General features: G+C 35.6%; 4 protein-coding genes across 11 annotated transcripts in view; 1 reads left to right on the plus strand and 3 right to left on the minus strand.

The window, feature by feature from the left end:
• Window positions 1-12,125, plus strand: part of LOC102672037 (proto-oncogene tyrosine-protein kinase ROS) — a 27,727-nt gene extending 15,602 nt beyond the window's left edge. For 3 of the 6 annotated variants that reach the window (XM_006622788.2, XM_031513833.1, XM_031513832.1), the window contains 19 exons: window positions 155-214; window positions 463-553; window positions 1,967-2,199; window positions 2,312-2,551; window positions 3,231-3,378; window positions 3,486-3,982; window positions 4,098-4,387; window positions 4,462-4,818; window positions 4,926-5,229; window positions 5,314-5,637; window positions 5,723-6,324; window positions 6,396-7,034; window positions 7,111-8,510; window positions 8,590-9,012; window positions 9,136-9,359; window positions 9,433-9,903; window positions 9,985-10,345; window positions 10,969-11,022; window positions 11,152-12,125. In XM_006622788.2, the coding sequence (XP_006622851.1) occupies window positions 155-214; window positions 463-553; window positions 1,967-2,199; window positions 2,312-2,551; window positions 3,231-3,378; window positions 3,486-3,982; window positions 4,098-4,387; window positions 4,462-4,818; window positions 4,926-5,229; window positions 5,314-5,637; window positions 5,723-6,324; window positions 6,396-7,034; window positions 7,111-8,510; window positions 8,590-9,012; window positions 9,136-9,359; window positions 9,433-9,903; window positions 9,985-10,345; window positions 10,969-11,022; window positions 11,152-12,026 (7,593 nt within the window). In that variant the 3' untranslated portion in view covers window positions 12,027-12,125. The remainder of the gene's footprint in view (window positions 1-154; window positions 215-462; window positions 554-1,966; window positions 2,200-2,311; window positions 2,552-3,230; window positions 3,379-3,485; window positions 3,983-4,097; window positions 4,388-4,461; window positions 4,819-4,925; window positions 5,230-5,313; window positions 5,638-5,722; window positions 6,325-6,395; window positions 7,035-7,110; window positions 8,511-8,589; window positions 9,013-9,135; window positions 9,360-9,432; window positions 9,904-9,984; window positions 10,346-10,968; window positions 11,023-11,151) is intronic. The other 3 variants (XM_006622789.2, XM_006622791.2, XM_006622790.2) reach the window with 3 other exon arrangements.
• On the minus strand, window positions 427-1,763 carry LOC116186475 (cAMP-dependent protein kinase catalytic subunit 1-like). Its single transcript, XM_031513834.1, has one exon. The coding sequence runs from the start codon at window positions 1,758-1,760 to the stop codon at window positions 672-674; it is 1,089 nt and encodes a 362-aa protein (XP_031369694.1). The 5' UTR covers window positions 1,761-1,763; the 3' UTR covers window positions 427-671.
• Window positions 12,126-13,171: 1,046 nt separating the features above from the next.
• LOC102672591 (smad nuclear interacting protein 1) lies at window positions 13,172-14,927 on the minus strand. 2 transcript variants are annotated; one of them, XM_006622794.2, is made up of 3 exons: window positions 14,796-14,927; window positions 13,549-14,695; window positions 13,172-13,469 (listed from the first exon to the last, which is right to left on the minus strand). In XM_006622794.2, the coding sequence occupies exon 2, from the start codon at window positions 14,602-14,604 to the stop codon at window positions 13,549-13,551; it is 1,056 nt and encodes a 351-aa protein (XP_006622857.1). In that variant the 5' UTR covers window positions 14,605-14,695; window positions 14,796-14,927; the 3' UTR covers window positions 13,172-13,469. The 2 variants fall into 2 exon arrangements, with proteins under 2 accessions (XP_006622857.1, XP_006622858.1); XM_006622795.2 differs by having other exon boundaries at window positions 14,855-14,923.
• A 1,364-nt stretch (window positions 14,928-16,291) lies between these two features.
• The window catches only part of LOC102672901 (histone-lysine N-methyltransferase 2D-like), a 5,584-nt gene continuing 1,415 nt past the window's right edge, over window positions 16,292-20,460 (minus strand). For both annotated transcript variants that reach the window (XM_006622798.2, XM_006622796.2), the window contains 2 exons: window positions 16,964-19,920; window positions 16,292-16,716 (listed from right to left, as the gene is read on the minus strand). In XM_006622798.2, the coding sequence (XP_006622861.1) occupies window positions 16,551-16,716; window positions 16,964-19,788 (2,991 nt within the window). In that variant the 5' untranslated portion in view covers window positions 19,789-19,920 and the 3' untranslated portion in view covers window positions 16,292-16,550. The remainder of the gene's footprint in view (window positions 16,717-16,963; window positions 19,921-20,460) is intronic.

Raw genomic sequence — 20,460 nt, forward strand, 5'->3', positions numbered from 1 at the left:
CACGAATTTATTGAATTATATATTCAATGTTTTTACATATTGTTCAATCGTAAGCTTATAAGTTTGTGATACGGTGTTTCTACAATGGGAAAAGTTGGCGCGTAACAAACATTGTGTAGTACAGTCTAATGTGCATTTATTCCGTTTGTTCCAGTGCACAAAAGGCTGTGGAGCATGGCAACGAGCACTCGATACGAGTTGTCAAGCTGTTTGCGTTAGTATAAATTAAAATAATATGGTAATATTAGTATATATCAAAGCATTAATTATAGTGTACATTCAAACAATAAAACAATATGGTATAGTACAAAACAAGTTATTTCTAATTCTAATGTTAAATGTCACTTTCTTTTTCTTATATATTCTATTATTTTCTATCATTCTATTATCTATTCTGTTATACTATCGTTTCACTGAACGCAATAATACATCAATCCTAACGTCAATTTCATTATTTTGTAGAATGGAACCCAAGAATTGCTACCACCCAAAGAATTGTATTGTGTTCTGGGTTGTCACGATGCCCTAAATCGTTACTTTCAACAATTAAAAGGTAATATACACTTTATTATACCTATAATGAACGATCTTTAAAATTTGTTCGCATAAAGATACTTCCTCTTTAGGATCTGTATTTTTAATACACGTCATCTTTGAATCACGATTTTCGATTAAAACTTCTCGAATTCTTTAGCGTAACGATCTACCGTGGCCACTTTTAATGGTTCCTCATCGTAATAATCGAAGTTGCTAGTGTCATCAGGCGATATGCATTTCGGTATAAAAGTAGGTAACATCTTTTGATTATACACGTCTAACCATTTGATCGGCTGAAACCATTTGTGACTTTTGATATCCATGCTACCAGATTTCAAATTACCGTATCTCTTTGTAAGATCTACTTGCAGTATGTTCTTCAAAATATCTCTTAATTCTCCACCGAAATGATGAGCGAATTTGTATTTACCAGCGACGATCTTCTCGTATATTTTCATCGGATCTCGCGAAAAGAATGGCGGATAACCAGCATTCATCTCGTAAATTAAAACGCCAAAACTCCACCAATCGACAGATTTGCCGTATCCTTTCGACAATATCACTTCCGGCGCGAGATATTCAGGAGTACCGCAAAGAGTCCAAGTTCTACCGTTGATCATTTTACAGAAGCCAAAGTCCGTTATTTTGAGATAGCCCGTATTCTGAATTAAAATATTTTCTGGTTTCAAATCTCTATAAACGAGGCTACAATGATGAAGATATTCTAATGCAAGAGCAACTTGGGCGGCGTAGAATCGTGCCAGATTTTCCTCGAACTTTCCCATTCGCCTTAAATGCGTGAACATTTCTCCACCACTGATATACGGTAACACCATATACACGTACGAATTGTCTTTGAAACAGAATTCCATGAAGACGATAAACGGGAATCTGACGCATTCTAATATCCTCTTTTCGTTGTACGTATGATCCACCTGCTTCAATTTCACGAGTTTCGATTTATCCAAGATTTTCATAGCGTAGAAAGTTTCAGAAGTTTTATATTTCACGAGTATAACACGTCCGAATGCACCGGTCCCAATTGTTCGAAATCGTTCGAAATCGTTTAGATTAACGTTATCGACTTTGTTAATCTTCCATCTTTCAAAGAACGAAACTTTCAGTTCATCGAGTATTTTCTTATATTCCGCGAAATCATCTAAAGTCTCATCCTCTTTGTCATTCAAAAGTAATTCGTCATTGACTTTTTTTTCAAATTCCATTAAAAAATTTTTTTCAAATTAAATAATGTTAATGCACAATAACTATAATAACGTGGTTATATTATGAATTGACGGTCGAATAGGAAACAACAACAATATCGCAATATCGATATTCGATTTTTGTCTAATTTACATGTGATCCTCGTGATCAAATATACGATCTCTACGCAATAACGATACTGATATCCATCGATGCTCGTTATCAGCGGAAATAGGTATTCCACCGGCACCAGCACTGGTAGCTGACTCGTTGACCGCGACTTCCTTGCGTCTTGAATGGAAAGGAATAGACATCGAAAGACGTGGCGGAGGCATTTCGTACTTAGTGCAATGGAGGTACGAAGAATTGGCCGAGACATGGCAATATTGCAGAAATCAATCGTGGGGTGAGGATGATCAGATTTTGGTCGAGAATTTGCAACCTTATACAAAGTACAGGGTAAGTTCTCTATATCTATTATAGATATTTAATCTATTAATAATATGTGTATTCTATGTTATTCCCATTATTTATATCGATTATTTATATTCTTTCATCCGTTGAATTACAGTTTCGCGTAGCGTTACTTTTAAAATCGTCTCAGCACAATCCCGAGCCTATCGTCTCCGCTCCAAGCGTCGTGATACGAACGCTCGCGGCCGGTTTACCAACCTCAGCACCGGTAATTGTAAGAGCGGTGGCAGTAGACAGTTGCCGCGCGTCTGTGTCTTGGGAACCGGGCCCTTTCCCCAATGGGCCACTTTTGTCTTATGTCCTGCGTCTGCAAGGGGCTGATCACTCCCAGCTTAAGGTATACGCCACGCCAGAACTACAATAATGCAAACGATACTCTCATCGATCGTTCGTTTCTTCTCTTGAAATCTTTTTGTCGTTGAGCGTAGTTATCTATTACTATTGACAAAATTCATTATTCTCTGACACGAGTCAAAGCCTCGAGCTATTCTCTTTAAGCTGTTGTAATCATTATTTAGCACATCGATATAAAGTCGATTGCTCTTCTCTCTTCTTTCTAACTGTCGTAGTAGAAAGCACTGTCCGAAATAGCAACTGGTTCTACAAGGCTGCACACTTTCCCCCAAATATAATGTACATTGATAAGTAAAAGCATGTTTGGAACGTATGCATGTTTTCTTCGATTTTAATCCTTTTAAATTATAGAATATATTTATAATTTATATTGATACTGCCTGTTGATACGATTAACCATAGTTTTTTAAATTTTAAATAAAATTATTTATATCGAATAATACTTACATATTATTGTACATGGACCTTTATTAATTAATCGTTACTCATGATCCTGATAACATCAGTTTGTTAACTTGTAAGAACCAGATCTCTCACGAAATACGTTTCTGGCATGGCGTTTCTCTTCCTATTCGCATACCAATTGTACATGTCCAACGAGGGATCGAAAGGGAAAGATACTTTGACAGTTTGATTAATATTGTTTTATAATCGATCGACAGGATATACCAGCATCGGAGAACACGGATCACTACATGTTCCAAAATCTTGAACCGAACAAGAATTATTCCATTAGCGTGACCATGAGAAACGGAGTTGGTGAGGGACCACCTGCGGTAACTTACATCATGACAAATCCAGAACCGGCTGGTACGTTTCATCGCTGCGCGAATTAAACTTTCAAACTGATCAAATGATCATTATCCAAACGATAAGATCCAAAAAGAGAGATGTTAAAAGTATTCGTCATGTTCCAGTGAAAGACACGCAACAACCTATTTTAATTCTTGGAGGTCAGCACGTGGTTATGAAACAGGACGCGGATATGTTGGACGATCCCAGTGTGGTTTACGAAAACACGAGCACAATTCGAGGAGTGGCGATTCACGTAGCCTCCGCGCAGCTTTTCATTTCCGATTCTTTGGGATACGTGTACAGAACGTCAATCACGAAACGAACGACACCCACGATGATACTTAGCCCCAGCCAAGTGAACTTCAAGCCTCTCAGTCTATCCGTTGATTGGTTAAACCTTCACCTGTACATTTTGGGCGAGGTGAAACACGCGACCACGGTTTGGCAGATAGCTAGATGCAATTTAGACGGAAGAGGTTTGACGGTAGCCGTGGCTGGTTTCTTAACGCGACCCACACACATCGAGGTAGATCCGTACAACGGTTACTTGTTCTGGGTCACCAGAGGCGGTTTATATCGATTAGATCTGGCTGACATAAGCAATGGAGTGAAGCACGAGGTACGTTTCCAACGATATATGATGAGAAAATTGATTTCTATCTGCTAATGTTCAACCAATTTGCTTCCTCCTTCGAAACATTCAATTGCAAATAACCTTAGATCAATTTTCGCAGGTTCAGCCATATTTGATTCTAGAAGACGCCGATTTAGGAGCATTCACCGTGGATCACACGAACTTTCGTTTATTGGTTCCCCATCATATTCAAAACACCGTAATATCTGTCTCTTTGGATGGTCGCGAAGTTTTAAATCTTCGCGCCAATACGCAGCAACCGAAATTCAAGAACGTGGTCTCCTTGGCTATGGCGAACGGTTTGTTTTATTGGACGAATGGGGAAGAGGTATTGATAGAAGGATACCATTCGGGACAAAACAGATATTTTCACAATGCTTATCCAGATAGGTGCGAAAGTTTATTCTTATTCGGTCAACGTCGATGCCGATACGAACGCTTGAATGAACGTTTCTTCCTTCCAGATCGAACGGTTCATTTGTCAGTGTCAATGTACTTATGGACGCGAGCCAGCCCGTTCCTGTCCCCGTAAATCCTCCTACAGGCGTGCAAGCTGTGTTGGGGGTGGAGAGGGCGAAAGTTTCCTGGCAAGCGCCTCATCTGTTGGGCGGTCAGGGGAAAGGCGCTTGGCAGAATTGGTCTTACGAATTGGAGATCAAAGACGAGTCTACCGGAGAGACGATCCATCAGAAAGATATCGCTGGCTCGTCTTATACTGTGCATAATCTTCGAGAGAAATCAGAATACTCGATTAAAGCGGCAGCTTACACGAGCGCTGGCAGAGGACCTTGGTCCACCGAGTTTAGGGGTCGAACATTGAGGTAAAATTAATCAAATCATTTGAAATTTGTTTCTTCTTCTTCTTGGCAAAAAGAACACGTTTGATCGATATTCATTTATGATTAATCATTTTTGATTAATTTTCTAGAGACGGATCGCACGCGTCCATATTGTGGTCCGCGAACGAAGGTCTCCTAAGGAGCGATGTGACCGGAGAAAATATCGATACTTTGATATACAAAGCGAGTTTGAAAGAAGCGGAGGTTGATTATCATATTGTTGATGTCAGTTGGTATAAAGATGTACTCTACATCGTAGGAAACAATTCTGCATTGTATCGTTACAATATCACGAGTCATCAAAAGATGAAGATGAATATTCACTCTGTCGGAAGCGTTGCCGTCGATTGGATATCGAAAAAATTGTATTGGGCTAATCCAAAGCAACAAATTGTAAATCAAATGATTATATTTTTTAATCTTATTAGTCAGATATTTTAATCCATATTAATTCATCTGTCTATATTTCTCGTTTAGATAACAAGAGCTAATTTAAATGGATCTCATCAAGAACCCATGTCGATCCTGGCCATCGTTAAAGAATTAATGATCGATTCTTTGGAAGCATATCTATATTGGTCGACAGGCCATGCTGTTGAAGTAGCTCGTCTAAACGGACAGGACAGAAGATATTATCACTCGGATGAAATATTTAATGGAAAACAAGTGATGGGGTTAACATTGGACACAGAAAACAGATTCGTTTATTGGATCGTTCGGAGTTACGAAAGTGGATCTATTGTTTATCGAGCACCAACGTCTGAGAGGATTTCTATGAGCCACAAAATCGTGCCTGAAAAGGTTTTTATCGTTAAATTATATTTCAAATAAATTTTATGAAAAAGGAAATTATAATAATACTTTTTCTTTGATATTATCTTTTAAGATCTCTGCTCTGCAACATCCAAACATGCAAGGTCCTTTATGCTACTTCTCAGAACATCTTCTCTGGCTTCAAGACGATCGGAATGCGGTGATAGGCGATTTGTCTGGCCAAAACACGGCTATAATAAATGGTATCACTTTGTCGGGCCTTCACATGGTAGCTATCATGGATCCGGCACTCCATCAATATCCGAAGAACTTTACATCCGAGACTGTAACGGTATTGCCCAACGCCGTCAATTATGACAGTATTAGAGTAGAAGGAACATGGAGAAACTTCAACATATCCTGGGATCCGGTGGAGAATATCAATTATGGGACTGTGTTTTATGAAGTGAAATTTGCGGATTATATCAACACCAATTCAAATCCAGAAATAACTACGGAAACATCGATGCCTTACAATAATTCCGAACAGATTTTACCTTATTCGGTTCTCGAAGTCACTGTAAAAGCGTTTACGTATTGGGAAACGGCTCATCATACGAGAAAGATATTGAGATCACCGCAGAGTGTTCCGAGTCAGCCAACGAATTCCAGAGCATTTATAGAATTCCATAAAGAACCGCTGAGCGAAAACATTGATATATTTGCGATATTTAGGTAAATGATGATGATATTTATCGTAGTTAGTAGAATTTATTTATTTCAAATGATTGACGATTGATTTACAGATGGGATCAGCCCGAGTTCACGAATGGTCTGATCACAGGGTATACGGTACAATGTTGGTTCAAGGAGCACAACGTCGAGATACAAATCTGCGATCAATCACTTATCCCATCCACATTGTTAGAGTACACCGTTCAAGACCTCTTGCCAAATATGACATATTATTTTCAAGTTCGAGCCCATACGAAAATTGGCGCAGGATTGTACACAGACGTGATCAACATTTCCACGATATACGAAAATCCGGTGCCACAATTGTTGGTCGCTACAATGGACGCGGTTAGAATATCCGATTTAGATCAGGAAGTGAACTATACAATTACTCGACATATCGCGGTCGAGGTTACTTATCTGGCTGCAGAGAGCAAGATTTATTGGATCAACGAAATGAGGGAACTGGTAACATCGGATTTGAATGGATCAAATGCTACTAAAATGTTGGCATTAAACAATAGTGCACTTAGCATAACTGTCGATTGGGTTGCGAGGCATCTTTACTGGTCTGAGTTGAGTTATAAAGAAAATGGCGGACGCATAATGAAATTAGACTTAACCATGTGGCAAGTTGGAATTCTCAAGTATGAAAGTATCGTCACGTCGAGCAGACGTATCGTAAATCTTGATATATTACCATCCACAGGGTAGCTACTATTTTTACAGAATCTTTTTCAACGTGTCCTTTAAGTTTATTTTATAATCTGTTTTAATCTATTACAGATCATTGTATTGGATAGAGACTAAAAAAGATGGCGGGATAATAATGCAATCTAATTTAGACGGGAGAGACATTCAACCGTTCTTCAATTATATAGATGATTGTTCCTGTCCTTACAGACCGTCCGTTAGTCCTGTAATGACCATCGACAGTACCAATTTTCAGAAACCGGTCATGTATTGGATTTCGTTAGAAGGTCACTTAAATATCGCCGATATCGATGGTTGTGCATGTAATTTGATAGCAAGCGCGAGTTTCAATAAAGGATTACCGCCAAAATCATTAACGGTCGATAAGATGAATATTTATTGGTCCAATATCGCGGAAGATCAGATTTACTTTGTAAATAAAAAATATCCCGATGACGCGGAGATCAGACGCTTCTATTTGCCATCCGTACGAAGCATTAAAGCTCTTGGAAAATCCTTGCAAACCTATCCGATCACGAACTGTTTGATCCCTCATCAAGTATCCTACAATGTGGAAGAAATGAAAAAATCGGCAAACAGTATTACCGTCAGACTTCCCGAGCCTATTCCACAATTTGGTTGCGAAAGATACAGTTTACCCACCACATTGTACACGATATACGTATCTCAGTGTTTAGAAAATGATCCTAATATGTGCGAGAGCGGCGATAGGATAAAGTTACAAACTTACAACAAAGAATACGAAATAAAGGATTTGAAGCCTTTTACGAATTATGGATTGAAACTGGCTTTGAGTAATTATTATGCCAATTTGGAATCGATGAGCTTAGAATTTGGTTCCGGTGTTGTATTACAAACCGAAGCAGGAACACCTACGGCTCCAGAAAACGTCACTGTCGAAGCACTCACGCCAACTTTGGCCATTGTATATTGGATGCCGCCAAAAATATTAAACGCCCCAGCAGTGAGATACGAAGTGCATTGGAGACTGGTTCGATTAATAAATGGGGCACGACAGAAGGGAGAGTTTATAAAGGGTACGGAGCGTACTACGGACGGTAGATACTTCACCATGTTAGAACCGTGGTTACCCGATCAAGAATATCTGGTGTTCGTCCGTGCTTATCCCACTCACGTCAACGATGTTTACAGTGAAAGTTCAAGTCAAGTAGTTAAAATGTATCCGGAACCCAATAATTTAACTTTAACTGGAGTTAGCGTAAATAGCTTGAACGTATCTTGGATACCAACGATCAACTTGATGGTCAGATATACGTTAGAGTATAAAGATGTTGCCATGGAAGATTGGCAAGTGGCAAACGATTTCAAGGTAGATAAGGACAAAGTGACGTATTTTATCAAGAAACTGCAACCTCGAACTTTGTACAAATTCCACTTACTTCTGAGATATCCTAATTACAAGAAGGATTTCGTATGGCCAACTGATGGAAGATTCACGTTTCAAACTTTAGGTAATAAACTTTGATTTTAAGTTTAACCTCCTTGCTTTCTTTACAATGATACATCGTTTTGAATTCACTTGGAAAATAGGTGATGTACCGAGTGCTCCTGGTATGCCTACGGTAACCAAACTTCGTAATTCAGTTTATCAATTGAATTGGAAACCGGCACAAGCTCATGGTTCGCAAATCACGTTATATCGTGTGGAAGGGATGAAAATCAATGAGATTAACGAGCAAATAGACTCGACTGGGAACGCAAGTTGGAAGTTGTATTACAATGGTACAGACAATTACTGGATAATCACAGGAGACATGGATGACAAGTACAGATTTCGAGTTCAAGCTAGGAACGCGTACGGTTTCGGTGGTTGGAGCAGATCCAGCCCGATCATTGATTTAACGGAAGCTACCGGAGGGATATTAGCGGCTCAACAACATCTTGGTTTAGTGTTGGGACTTAGCGTTCCTGTTATCATTATTATGCTCATTTGTTCCTGTTATTTCCTTTGCCGTAAGTGTATGATAATTATAAATAAAGTATATATTTTTTAACGTTTAAAATAATTCTTGTTTAAATTTATAAAAAGTCGTATCGACAGTACTGTAAAAGATAAGTTCTTTTTTTGTAATCCAGCAGTGTACCGACAACGCAAAGAAGATAAAAAGGCGGTCTTACCTCCATTAGTAAGCGATGTCGAATTAGCGACACTTCGAGAGATACCACGTGGAAATTTCGTTCAATCCAACGCGTTATACGCGTCTACATTGCAAAACGATTCGGACGATTCTACCCTTCCTAAAATTAGAAGGGAACAAATAACATTAGCGAAATTTTTGGGTAGTGGAGCTTTCGGAGAAGTAAGTGATAAATTATAAATACTTCGTGAGATTGTAAAATTATATCATTATTGTAAATATCAAAATCTTTTAGGTATTTCAAGGAAATGCGAAGGATTTGGAAAGGCCAGGAATTACACCAGTCGCAATTAAAACGCTTCGAAAGGGAGCTTCGGCTCAAGAAAAGACAGAATTCCTTCAGGAAGCTAGACTCATGAGTCATTTTCGACATAAACATGTACTCAGACTTTTAGGAGTTTGCTTAGATACGGATCCACCGTTATTAGTGTTGGAACTAATGGAGGCTGGGGACTTGTTGAGTTATTTAAGGGCAAGTCGATCTCTGCAACCATCGGATTCACACGCGTTACGACTGCAAGATTTACTTGCCATGTGTGAAGATGTAGCAAGAGGATGCCGTTACTTAGAAGAGCTTCATTTTGTACATAGAGATCTTGCGTGTAGAAATTGTTTGGTATCGGCCAAAGATCGAGAGAATCGTGTTGTTAAGATTGGTGATTTTGGACTTGCTAGAGATATATACAAAAACGATTATTATCGAAAAGTAAATATTCTGTATAATCTAATAATAATTTTTAGTATAAAATAAAAAAAGATAAAATAAATATTTCAATTTCCATCATAGGAAGGAGAAGGATTACTTCCTGTTCGATGGATGGCACCTGAATCTTTAGTAGATGGTGTATTCACCTCGCAGAGTGATGTCTGGGCATTTGGTGTATTAATGTGGGAAATTACGTCGTTGGGCCAACAACCGTATCCTGCCAGAACAAATATCGAAGTATTGCATCATGTACGTGCAGGTGGAAGATTGTCCAAACCTTTGAATTGTCCACTCGCGTTACATCAACTTATGTTGCGTTGTTGGAGCGATGTTGATACCAGACCAAGTTTTAAAGTTTGTCTAGAAAATATAGTTAGTCTTCGAAGTACTATAGAGGATGCGCAATTAAATCCAGTTGCTAGTTATTACTTATCTAGAAGGGGTAAGTTTTTATTATATATAGATTTGCATTATATGATTCTCTGGCATGGAACATAAATCTACATTTTTTTTCAAATGTATTAATTGCCAATTGAGCAAACACATTTTAGCTTATAAGATTTCAGATCGCTTATTAGAATGGTTCTTACAAAGTTCAATGTTTTTTATCTCACCCCTCACATGCATTTCAGTCTAAAGATGTACATTTGCATCAACTTTTTGACATGTTTGCAAAATTAAAAGTTAAAAGTTTTTATTTTGAATTGGGGGATGATATAAAAAAATTCACCTAAAAATGTTCAATCATTTATGACTAAAACCTTTCCTATTGCTTATTGATATAATCGTATATCTATACGATTTTCATAGTTTTATAGTAAAATTTAATTTCTAAATAAGCTAATAACTGCTTTTTTGACTAATAGAATTATCTAATAAATGAATGTATTTAAAAAATTCAATTTATTTTTCACATATCATAAAATGAACATATTGTTTCGAACATAATCATGTTCAATAATTATGATTCAACTCGACAAGATGCATCACCATTAAAGTGTTCAATATATAAATTTAACAATTTGCTTGAATATATATTTATCATTGCATGGCTCATGCTTGCAGGCGTCTCTAACATGGCTTACTTTGCTGACGAGAACCAAAATCATAACAATTCAGGTAGGTTCTCTTCGTGAAACTCATCTGTATGTATCCTGCTTTCTCGATCAATGTCTCTATTCTACTCACTCGTTAATTCATATCAAAATTATTTATTGAAATTGAATGTAATAAGATCAATTTTCTCAGGGAATTCATGGAAATCCAGCAGTTCAGAAGGTAGTCGAGATATGCAACCATTCCTTCAGAATTCTCATAATGCAACACCTACATCACAATCAGGGGAAATGCCAAAATATTTAGAATTATTAGCAGATAACGAAGATATTATTCTAAAAGAAAATTCAACAAACGGATACGAAGTGCCACGATCAATTCACATATCCGATCAAAATTTAGCCAATACAAATAAAGCTAGTACAAACGTAGATGTAAAAAGTAATTTGCATTCTGATGCATCGCAAGAACAAAAAGATATCATTTCGAATGATATTAAAGAACAATTGGAAAAAAAATGTGATAAAAGATCATCGATATCTAGTTTAAATTTATCAGAACGTAAAAGAGCATCGATCACAAATATGACTGAGAAATGTAATACTTTAGATAGTTCGAAATTAACTAATCCTACTATTAAAGCGATATTAAAAAGAGATTCATTTACATCATTGACTGATCAACGGAAAAATAAAAGAAATGTAACTGAACGACGGGGATCTGAAATAAGTTTAGAAGGTAGAAGCTCTAGTTCTTTAAGCTCGAATATTAGTTTAGCACCACCTACTCGACCTAGTTCATCGTTAATTAGTTCACAAAATGTTCTTCCATTAAAGAATTGTGTTATTGGAGGAACTGGTGAATCAACTGATAACGTCGCGAAGAATACATTACCGAAAATTCAAAGAAGTCATTCTAATTTACAAAATGGTAAAGCTAATATACCTTTAGTGATAAACAGTGCATTATTAAATTTGTTAAGACAGACTCCAGTTGTTGAAGATAGTAACAATATAGTTACGTATACGAACATTAATACGGATGCTGTAAGAGTAAATGGATCGTGAAATTGTTAAAGATGTAATAGATATTATCATTTAAAATATGTTTCTATAACAGAATCTATAATTTCAATGATAATTATCAATCATAATCAAAACTGGAAACATGTATAAAGTTCCATAGCTTTAAACTGCCATATTAATGTATATGTACATATTTTAGATTTAAATATTTGAAATTTATTTTACATAAATTGTGGCAGAAGATTTTTAGTAATAGGTTTAGTTAATAATCAGATAATCAAATTTATTGTTTAGTATCTAAGAAACGAGAATAGTTGTAGAGTATTATACGTGATTAATCTATAATAGTTTTTGATACTACTTTAGTGTAACTAATGTATTTATTTAATGACGCAAAAGTACGATTAAATTTTCACTGTTCATTGTACAAATTCATATTTAGTTATAGTATAAAATATAGCATTAAAATTGATATTCATATTACATTAAACATTTGTTAAGTTTTACATATAAATATAGTGATTCTTTTTAAAATAGTACAATTAATTACAAGATTAAATTTAATGTGACTGAACTGATAATTTTTGAAATTTATATTTTAAAATTTCATTATTATTATTTTATTAGCAATAAAATCCAAAGAGTGTAAATATTTTATTAATATAAATTTGATATTTTTTGAATTTCAATAATTTTTTCCATGAAAGTATTAAAATAATATTATAAATATCCATCCAGAGAATTATTGTGAAATATAGGATAATAAGAATAAGCCTGAAATTTTCTTTACTTAGAACATTAAAAGACTAAATAGTTTATAAAAATAGAATTGGTAAAAGAATTTATAAATTAAGATACGAACATCAATAAATGCTATTTAGTATTTGGAAATTAAATAAAAAAAATAATTTCATAATTTTTGTATTATATTTTTTAATTCTTTTATTTAAAAAAAATATTATATATTGTCTATATAATATTATAAATTTTGTGGTTTGTAAGTAAGAAAATCAAATTTTGTAAATATTTTTACAAAATTATATTAGAAAATATATTAAAAAAATAATTTCTACATAAATTTTGTATATTTTATATATACATATCTATACAATATACAAATACTGTTATAAAATTGCATATAACATACAAAATTTACTATTTAAGTTGGGTAAATAAATTTCTAAATATAAATGAATAAATTTCAATGTATTTCAAAAATGATTTTTTACAATCAATTTTTGTTCCTGATTAGATAAAATGTGAAACTTGTGTGCTGACAATTTTTTTTGTTAAGAAAAAATTTCATAAAACAAATATTATATTATTATTAATACTCTATATAAGAATTGATTAATTTTTTTTATAGTTTTTTTACTTAAAAAGAATCATAACTTAGCCTTATAATTTGTCCTAATAAGTAAATTATATATTCAGATAATATATTTAAAATATTTTATAAGTTCTTAAATATTTTACAGTAAAATCCTGAAATAAAATATATAAATATCTTAACTTCTAAAAGAAATAAAACGTTTAATAAATATTATAAATTAAAAAATAATACCTATGCAGTAGTAGTAACAGTAGTTGCATTTGTAGTTGTTAAGGGAACATCATCATCTAACGAATCATCTTTACTATGTTCATGTAATAAAACATATTCCCTAGAACTGAATCCAAATCGTACTACATCTCTTTCTAATAATTCATGGTATCTTCTTGGTTCCAATTTTACATTATTTACAAATGTACCATTTGCAGATTCTAGATCTATAAGGTAAGGACGAACTCTTCTTCCTTCACCACCACCTTCTTTTTGAAAAGATACTAAACGATATTGTAAAACAGCATGCTGCTTAGAACATGAAGGATGATCTAAAGGAATGTCAGCAACTTTACGGTCTCTTCCCATAAGGTAAGCTGATTGCCTATGTACATATAATGTAGGCAATGCCTTTTCTCCTTTGAAAGGATATAATCTCCATCTACGTTTTGGTTTTCTTGCATCTGGAGGTTCAGAATATTTAATTACTACACCATTAACAGTATTTCTGTCTTCTGTTAATTTTCCAGATAATTCAAAATTTGGTTTCTCTTTTTCTTGTGGCTTTGGTTTAAGTTCTGTTTTAACAATAGGTTTACCCCATTCTGGTGAAGGTTCTTTTTTTACTTTTACCTCTTCAAAATTATTCCTTGTTTCTTTATTTACATTGTCATGTTTCTTAGTATATTCCATAGATTCTCTGTGCTTTTTAGTTTTCTCCTCATAATCTCTGTGTCTTGGACGAGATTCTTCTCTTCTTAAAGGTGATCTGTCATATCTTCTTCTATCATATTGCCTATCATCCTCCCTCCTTGGATGATCATGTCGACTATCCCTATATGCCCTATCCCGTTCGCCTTGTGATCTATCACGATGTATATCATTATTTTCTCTTCTTACTTCTCTGCTAAATTTGTGAACGTCCCTACCTTCTCTCCTATCTCTGTAACTTTTATTCTTGTTGCACAATTCCTTTCTGTTCGATCGTCTTTCTTGGTTAGGATATTTATGTTTATGTCTTTTCCTAGATTTTTCATGACGGCTATCATCACTACTTTCAGAACTGCTGCTCGACATTTTTATATTCAATATAATATAATTCCTTTAACAGAATATTGGCAAATCACCCTTTTAACATTTTGATGTAAAACGATGAGAGCAAGATAACCTATAAAATAATAATAATACAACTTGTTAAAAACATTTTGTTTGAAATAATTAAAATATTATTAATAAGCAAACATAAAAAATTATACGTTTATTCTTACGTTTTTCAGTTAATATCAAGATATATTTTAGATTTCAATTTTATAAAAATATTAACTACCTTATTGGTGGCAAATGAAACACATGCGTACTCGCAACTATGCGTACCAAATTTAAAATAATAAAATATAACTATATATTGTTATGTTGTATTTCAATAATTCCCTAGTAAATTCTAGAATACTTATCATATTATATATCATATTATATTTTATACCATAGTCTTTTAGCATTGATGAAATATAGGATAGATTTACATTTAATGATATTTTGTATCCTACATTTTGAAATATCGCAAAAAATGTTTGATATGTTTTTTAGAACAATAAATAAAAGATACAACATAAAACAATTCAATTCAATCATAGAAATTGGTAAAATCAACCAATTTAAAAAATAATTTCTTTACATTGCTTTTTAACCTGATACATTTCTTTACGACATAAGAAAGTGAATATATATAAATGTATATAAAATATTATTACATGATATATAAATATGAAAAAAACAAAAATTGAATCGAATAGATTATATTAAGATATTTAATCAATAATTTTGACAAATAAAATAATTTTGTAAAACAAATTTAGACAAGAACAATAGAAGGACAAAAATAGAATAAAAATCGTGTCATTAGCGCCATCTCTAGTGTATCGATAAAACTCACTCAAATGTAGATAAAGAGAACGAATAGTAAGAAAAGGATAGAAAACGTAAAAATTAGAGAATTAACGCCATCTTCAGAGTGCCGCAAATGAAACAACGAGAAGACAAAGAGAGTAAATAATAAAAGAAGGATAGAAATAAAATTGGAATAAATCATTAGCGCTATCTCTTGAGTATTTTTAGAAGATAAGATTTTGATATCTTCGATACTCAAAAGATGGCACTAATAGTCAATATTTATGCTATTTCTTACATTATTTTTCTTAATGTCTATATATATTTGATTTTAATAATATACGATAATATTCTATCATTTTTGTTTTAAAATGATGTGTCGTAATGTTTTTGTATAAAAAATATAGATATTACATTTACGTAAGTACATAATAATATACTTTTAAAAATCGTAATTATTGTAAAAATATAATGTTATATATAATGTTAACAATTAAAAATTAATTATTTTATTCAAAAATTTTAAAGTACTAAAAATATATATAACATTATTAATTAAATTATCGTTAAAGATCGTTAAAAGATCGTTAATTTATTTTTTTATAAATAAATAATACTAATTCTAAAACTTGAAATTAATGAAATTGAAAAAATGAAATTATCAATAAAAGATATTATTATTTATAGAAGTTTACATAAATAATTTTTATTTTATTTTATCAAAAGCAATAAATTTAAATTGCGCTTGTTGAATTTAATTAAAGTTATAACTAATTTTTTAATATCTAAATTAATTTGAATTAACAAATATATTCCTGATTAAAATTATTTTGAAATTTTAAAAAATTCATATTAAGTAAGATAGCAAAAGATTTTCATGTAAAAAAAATATTGCGTTTATTTCATATAAAAAAGTATAAAATCAATATATACATAATAATACATTTAAAGTATCTACAAGGATATTTGTATTTTTATGTTCTTTACCTTTTATTAAATTTGTTTCGATTTCGTTGTAATCTTAAATTATACGAGATGACAGGAGTTTTTATTTTCGGACTTGGCACGGTAAACCTTTTTTCTTTTTTTATTTATTAAGTAGATCTCATCTTTTGTATTATTCATTCACGTAGCACTCAATATGACGAAAAAGTTGAATCGGTGAGAGAATCAGTATTGTCTGAATTACTTTCGGCAGCATCTACAAACGCTGTGGACAGATCTCCAGCAAGTTTGCTCACAGTTTGCGAGACAACATCATACATGAAGATCTCTTTCTCACCTTGCTCCGTGTCTTTTGGCCTATAACATCATTAAATATTATTTGAAAATCGAAAGAAAGCGAAGCTCGGTGATAGTTTCGATAGTTATTAACTGGAAAACGTTCACGGAAGTGGATCGAAAGGAACATTTATGAGATGGAAGAAAATATGGTTCGTTACAGAATAATTGCACGCATCATTTGAAGCGATTGAAAGAGTTAACGAAGGTGAACGGAGCGTAAGTAAGCGTGGTTAGTTATGGCATCGAATTCGCATTTATCACTTACGTGGTTACCAATAGTACCACTGACTGTTTCTGCGGTTCCGTACGGCTCTCCTGTTCCAACCACTTCTTGTAATTCTCCGCAGTTGGTTTTTTCACCAGCTGCTTCAGAGTGTCACCAGCGAGAAACTTGACTGCTTGGACATCGCTCACCCTCCTACCTTGTCTCGATTCGATCTCTTTATCTTCTTGAAAGTTATAGTCAACAGGTGCCAATACAACCACACTAGAGATCTTCCGACCATTAAGTTGCGGTACGTCTGGGATGGGGAAGGATGCACCACTCACTTTGAGCGGTAAATAACGATTATATTGGGATTCATCTCTCGCTCCCACGGTTACGGGATTCAATCTGGTAGCATCATCGCGTATGTGCTGATCTGCCAGAGCCTGTCCTTGCTCCGTATTCGGATCGAAGCGTACTACTTTCATCTCCACTCCACCTGGCCGCAAGGTGGCCTGCTCGAACTTAGTCGAGCTGTCAGCAGCCGACTTGTTCGCCAAAACTGTTGAGGAAGTGGAAGTCGAGGAAGACGCGCTCTCTGCCGTTTTGGGTTTCTTGACGATCGACGGGACCGGTTCGCTGGCAGCTACCGCGGAGCCGCCTCCGGCGCCGTAGAAATTCGCCAGGGCCTCCGGCGGTAGTTTCTCTATCGGTATGTCGCCGACCTTGTCGTAATCAAGTATTTGTATGTCGGCGTTACCCAAAATACCGGAACTGAGCAGCTGCTCTCTGATATCATCCGGCACCTCATCTGGTAAATTGGCAATATTTTCTTTAATTTTTGCCTCCTTCTTTGGAGACAGAGTTGTAGTTGTGGTTGGAGCCTCGGTGGTCGTTGTTGTTGTCGTGGTAGAAGTTGTCGTACTCGAAACGTAAGATCTGATCGTCGAAATCGAGTTGAAATCCTCCAAAGGACTGACCGGGGTCGCGTAAATTTTTTGAGAAGAACTCGCGCTATTTCCGGAGAACGATGGACGACTCCAGATCGAAGATCGTTGAGGAGACGCAGAGAAACGCTGTTGTTGTTGTTGTTGTGGCTGTTGTTGCTGTTGTTGAAGACTTTGCGAGAAAAATCCTTGTTGCTGATTTTGAATGATTTGTTGTTTCGTATTCAAGTGCTGCTGTTGATCGGTTATAAATTCATTCGGTGGATTTCTTAAAATATCCGATGAACTCAATGGTTGAGCGGAAACGTATTGATTTTGTGAAGTTTCTGAGAACCCGGTTGGCTGTATTACAGGATTAGGTGGGAAAGGGCCGGGATGAATTGGATTTTCTCGAATCGCATAGTGTTGCTCGAGTTTCGGAACAGCTTTGAAAATTTCTCCTCCAGGTTTTTGAATTTGAGGCGAAATTGGTATTTGCGGTATATTCGGCGGTTGTGCTTGATTATATTTTAATTGTGCACGATATTGCTGTTCCTGCAATAATTTCTGCTCCTGTTCTTGTTTCCTTCTGCGTTGTTCATGCAATCTTTGCTGCTCCTGTAATCTCTGTTGCTCTTGTATTCTTTGTTGTTCATGGATCCTCTGTTGTTCTTGTATTCTCTGTTGCTCTTGTATTCTTTGTTGCTCTTGTATTCTCTGTTGCTCTTGTATTCTTTGCTGTTCCTGCAATCTCTGATGATCTTGCTGTCGCTGTTGTTCTTGTTGTCTTTGCTGATCCAAAAGCCTTTGCTGCTCTAAAAATCGTTGATGCTCCTGGAGTCTTTGTTGCTCGTGCTGTCTTTGATGCTCTCGTTGCTTTAGCAATTCCTGTTGACGACGCTGCTCGTGATACCTTTGCTTCTCTAATTCCTGTTGTTTGTACGGTGACAAAGGTACTTGTTGTTGAGGTTGTTGCTCCACGTTGAAAGAACTGCCTTGATTCGGTGGCAAAGGTTGATTCTGTAACTGTACGTTCTGATGAGAAACCGACAGCGTAGGTGGGAATCCTGGTTGTTGAGGATGATTAATGTTGACACGATGGGATGTACCAAAATTATTGAACGGAGCTCGTTGTTGCACTTCGGGCAAACCTTGAATCGTTATGGGTAAACGCTGAGGCCTTTGCAACGGACTTCTCGCTTGCGGAGGAGAAAACGATGGCTGCTGTTGCTGCAAAAAATTTAGAGGTGGCGGCTGTGGAAGAGGTTGATGGAGCGCCTGTTGCTGTGGAAAAGAATTGGCGATCCTCTGTTGCGGAAATGCTGGCGGTACTCGTTGATGGATCGGTTGAATCGGTTGATATGGACCGTGTTGTCTTTTAGGCGATCCTGGAGGAGTAGAAGTTGGTTTGGCCTGTTGTTGGGTAGGCGGAGCGTCCAAATCGCTACGCTTATTGTGATTATTCGGAGGCACTTGTTCCGTGCCAAAGGTGACACGAATACCGCTAGAACCAGAGTGGTATACTTCACTGTCGGGTCGAATGATAGCTCTTAGAGTGGTAGAAGGTTCTGATGGTGTCGGTGTCACTGTGTGAACAGGTTCTTCCGGATAAGGCGCTGGGTTATCTGGTTTGATCTCTTCGTGATCCTCGACAGGTGTCAGGGCGGGTACAGGTGGATCGTAGACGACACGAGATTTATCCCCGTAGCCCTTCTTTTTCTCGTATTTCACATAGAACACTTGTATAGGTTCTTTCGTAGGTCTTGGCGATGGAGGTGGAGGTGGAGGTACCGGTGTCGGCAGAGATTCGTTGGACTCCTTGATGATAATTTCGATGATTGGCTCCGGCTCGGTCGGGTAATAATTGAGTGGACCCTTTTCGTAAAAATCGTCGCTCTTAGAGCTCGCCAAAGGATTATAGAGCGGGTCTCTCTGAGAATATTGGACGATTGGTTCCATTTGGACCGCATAAGGTGGCGGTCTGGCTCCTCTCCTTGGATAAAATGCAACCTGTTGTCTCTTACCGCGGTTTTTCGAGGACTCATCTTTGGCAAGGGTGGTAGCGATGAAGATCGCTACTACTATAACAATCTGGAAAGATGAATCTCTATTGGAACATCAAAATAAAACAAAATCAATGGTAAAGTATCTGTATACAAAGGAGAAACGGATTTGTGGAAACATTGGTCGCGCGTGGATAACCGAGTGACCTGATTAATAAACGAGAAGAAACATCCTGCAAGACCTTAAGAGGCCAATCGATTGGTATTCTAGCGTCGCCGAATGGACAGTTACTGCTACCCTGATAAGCGATTCCCAGCCGCGATCGTGTTCCCGATATGGCGAGGCCAAGTTACAGCACGTATCGGATATAGGATGTTTCTCGAGTTTAAATTGTGCGAATAGAACAGAAATTCTTGTCGCTTGCTTCACATGGCTATGGAGAGAAAGAAGGAGAGAAAATTTAGGTTTTAGATTCACGACGTGCGCGTTTCACCTCGAGAATTCGACTCTCCTAAAGCGGGGAACTTCTTAATATTCTTCGAACAAAAAGAAAACTCGTCTCTTGTATACGTGGTCAAAATAAGATTCATTTACCTGATTTTCGTGTTAAACGAAAAAAAAAAAAAA

This window comes from Apis dorsata, unplaced genomic scaffold (genome assembly GCF_000469605.1).
Source record: "Apis dorsata unplaced genomic scaffold, Apis dorsata 1.3 scaffold_757, whole genome shotgun sequence".
Classification (NCBI taxonomy): Eukaryota; Metazoa; Arthropoda; class Insecta; order Hymenoptera; family Apidae; genus Apis; species Apis dorsata.

What these genes read in the sequence shown, in the direction of transcription:
- LOC102672591 (XM_006622794.2), bottom strand. Translation starts at nt 14,604, where the DNA reads ATGTCGAGCAGCAGTTCTGAAAGTAGTGATGATAGCCGTCATGAAAAA.
- LOC116186475 (XM_031513834.1), bottom strand. Translation starts at nt 1,760, where the DNA reads ATGGAATTTGAAAAAAAAGTCAATGACGAATTACTTTTGAATGACAAA.